Source organism: Sprattus sprattus (assembly GCF_963457725.1).
Source record: "Sprattus sprattus genome assembly, chromosome: 2".
NCBI lineage: Eukaryota > Metazoa > Chordata > Actinopteri > Clupeiformes > Clupeidae > Sprattus > Sprattus sprattus.
Genome location: NC_137921.1, coordinates 43,440,946 through 43,443,745, shown reverse-complemented (window position 1 = coordinate 43,443,745; position 2,800 = coordinate 43,440,946). Strand labels below are relative to the sequence as shown.

At 40.9% G+C, this 2,800-nt stretch overlaps 1 protein-coding gene across 1 annotated transcript; it reads left to right on the top strand.

The window, feature by feature from the left end:
* Positions 1–812: 812 nt before the first annotated feature.
* sox14 (SRY-box transcription factor 14) lies at positions 813–1,526 on the top strand (the record flags this gene model as incomplete). The annotated part of the gene is made up of 1 exon (XM_080860864.1): positions 813–1,526. One exon carries the CDS (start codon positions 813–815, stop codon positions 1,524–1,526), a length of 714 nt encoding a protein of 237 aa, XP_080716990.1.
* Between the last annotated feature and the right edge of the window lie 1,274 nt (positions 1,527–2,800).

Here is a 2,800-nt window from a genome sequence, read left to right as displayed (position 1 = left end):
ACAATGAAGCATTAAATAAATAGGAATAGCATAATTTACTACAACTCGAAATGTTAAGTTTGTATTAAAACATGAATATTTGTGTGAAAAAAACGTCAGCTTGCATAGTATTTGATTGTGTTTACCATTCCAGACTGAACTGGTGTTTAAGATGTACACCGTCAGAAGTCAGGTTTTATTGCAAAACAAGGTTGAAGGTCTGTGTTTGTACAGCTTAAAGTAAATGGATTCTAGGAGGGAGGAGAGTAACCTCCTTTTCCTCCCCAATCTTTGTTTGTGTGGTAATATACATATTTTCGTAAAGGTATTATGTCGGTCTCTCTGTGCTGATTGGGTGCTCAGGTTGGCAAGTCTACGCCCTGCGATTATGTCAGATTGCGTGCAGACCAAACCAGCGCAGCCTTTGAACTTCACCGCTTTTGGCTCTCATTCACACACTCTTCCTCATTTCCCAGCCAGGTGCTTTGCAAGACGAGAAACCTCTAAGAAAAAACATACACACACAAACAGTCCTTATCGACCGCGGGACTTCGCCTTCTCACCTCGGTGGATTGTGGGCGCTGGAGTGACACAGAACGGCGCCGTTTTGCAGAAGAAGAAGACATTTTCAACTTCGCCACCACTGCTTCTTCCCGACGATCTGAACAAGTGGGATCCTTATTTCATTGATGACGTTTTTGTAGCACTTCTCTGCATTTAAAAAGTGGCATGTCTAGCGTCTGTCTGCGAAACAGGTGAATATATCTCTGCATTGGGTGGTTACAGAACTTTTCTGCGTTGTTTTGATAGGAGGATAAACAGACAGTCGTAAAATGTCAAAGCCAGCAGATCATATCAAGAGACCCATGAATGCCTTCATGGTTTGGTCTCGGGGTCAGAGGAGGAAAATGGCACAAGACAATCCCAAAATGCATAATTCAGAAATAAGTAAAAGACTTGGCGCGGAGTGGAAGCTGCTGTCAGAATCCGAGAAGCGACCCTACATCGACGAGGCGAAGCGGCTGCGAGCGCAGCACATGAAAGAGCACCCAGACTACAAGTACAGACCAAGACGCAAGCCCAAGAACCTGCTTAAAAAGGACAGGTACGTCTTCCCCTTGCCCTACCTTGGGGACACAGATCACTTGAAAGGACTTCCTATGTCGGCCACGGAATCTCTTTTGAGTGCCTCAGAGAAAGCCAGGGCATTCCTGCCGCCAACGTCGTCACCTTACTCATTTCTTGACCCAAGTCAGTTCAGTTCCAGCGCCCTACAGAAGATGACAGAGATGCCCCACACGTTGACCGGCGGTTTGCCCTATGCGTCCTCTTTGGGATACCAGAACGGCGCTTTTGGTAGTTTGGGATGCCCAAGCCAGCACACCCACACCCACCCTTCGCCCACAAACCCTGGGTATGTGGTGCCCTGTAACTGTTCGGCCTGGTCGGCGTCGAGTTTACAACCTCCCGTTGCCTACATACTTTTTCCAGGTATGACCAAGACTGGGATAGACCCATACTCATCAGCGCATGCTGCTGCTATGTAATCTGATAATAAAAGACAGTCTTCTCTTTGAAAACTTGAATACAACAATGCATGTATATACGGACCGAGCGCCATCCTAAAGAAAAGATCAAAAACATTTCATGAAGCCGAGGACTTGACAGAGGAACCAGGCGATAACTTTCAAACGAGATCAAACAAGACGTTCCTACGACTTCAGCGTGGAACTGGGAATTGATGTAAGGCAGGTGCCCTGTGAACTGTAAGACTTGTAAATGTTATAATGTTTATTAATGGCTACCGGAAATGGATGCCTTTAACTTTATTTATTATGTACATTTGATGCTATAATAATATTTTGTTCAGTGATTAATATTATTATGATCTTCATATTTTCAAGACTATTTTGGTTTGCACAATTATCGATTAGCCTACTTGTTTCCTGTATAATGTCTTGGTTTTTTGGCACTCAGATGATATGGTTAGGGTCAAAATTAGAGCCTTTGAGTTGAATGAATATACGGGTTATATTGTTTATATTTATCAAACTGGCACATAAAATTAGACAGTCTATTTAAAATATCAAATGAAAAAAAATCTTATCATTCAATATTTTACATTTTCCTGTGGTTCAGTGCTAATAGTCACACGTTAATTTTATTTGAAAAAAGAGCTTCAGTTATGAAGTTAAGCAGTTAATGTTGTATTTTTAATCTGAGATGGTAATTTAAAACCTGTCTTGTTATGGAAAGGAAATGTATCTAGAAGGGGATACCTCGTTTCTTTGTTCATTTGCCGAGCAAAGACATTTTGAATAAAGACAATCTGTCTTCAAAAGAATAGAAAAGAATTGTTGTGACTACATTGCAAGCAGTGTTTTGGTAATTTAGAAATACCATACCCCTATATTTGTTAGGTTTGGTATCGTAAAGTCGGTATTATAACACAACGGAAGAAATGTAGTGAAATAACAACACATTAATATCCAGATATTATTACCTTCACTTGCATCAACATTTCTCTGCCTTCCATTTTAACACAATTAAAAAATGTTACTTGTTTACAGGCCAGAAACAGTTTCATCCTGAGCAATCTAAATGTTAGAGCTGTCATTTCAACATAGCTTAATTTTGGACCTATCTATTTAAAAATATTTTCATTAAAACCAGCTCATTTATTGACAATAAAGAGGGCCCTCCAAATTGAACAAGAAAGCATTACGCTTAAACGGTGTCATTATTATTTGTAGTCTAACCATCCCAAGCAAGCGCCGTGGCCTAAAACGGGTGCAGTGATTCATCAGAGTGTGCCGAGTGC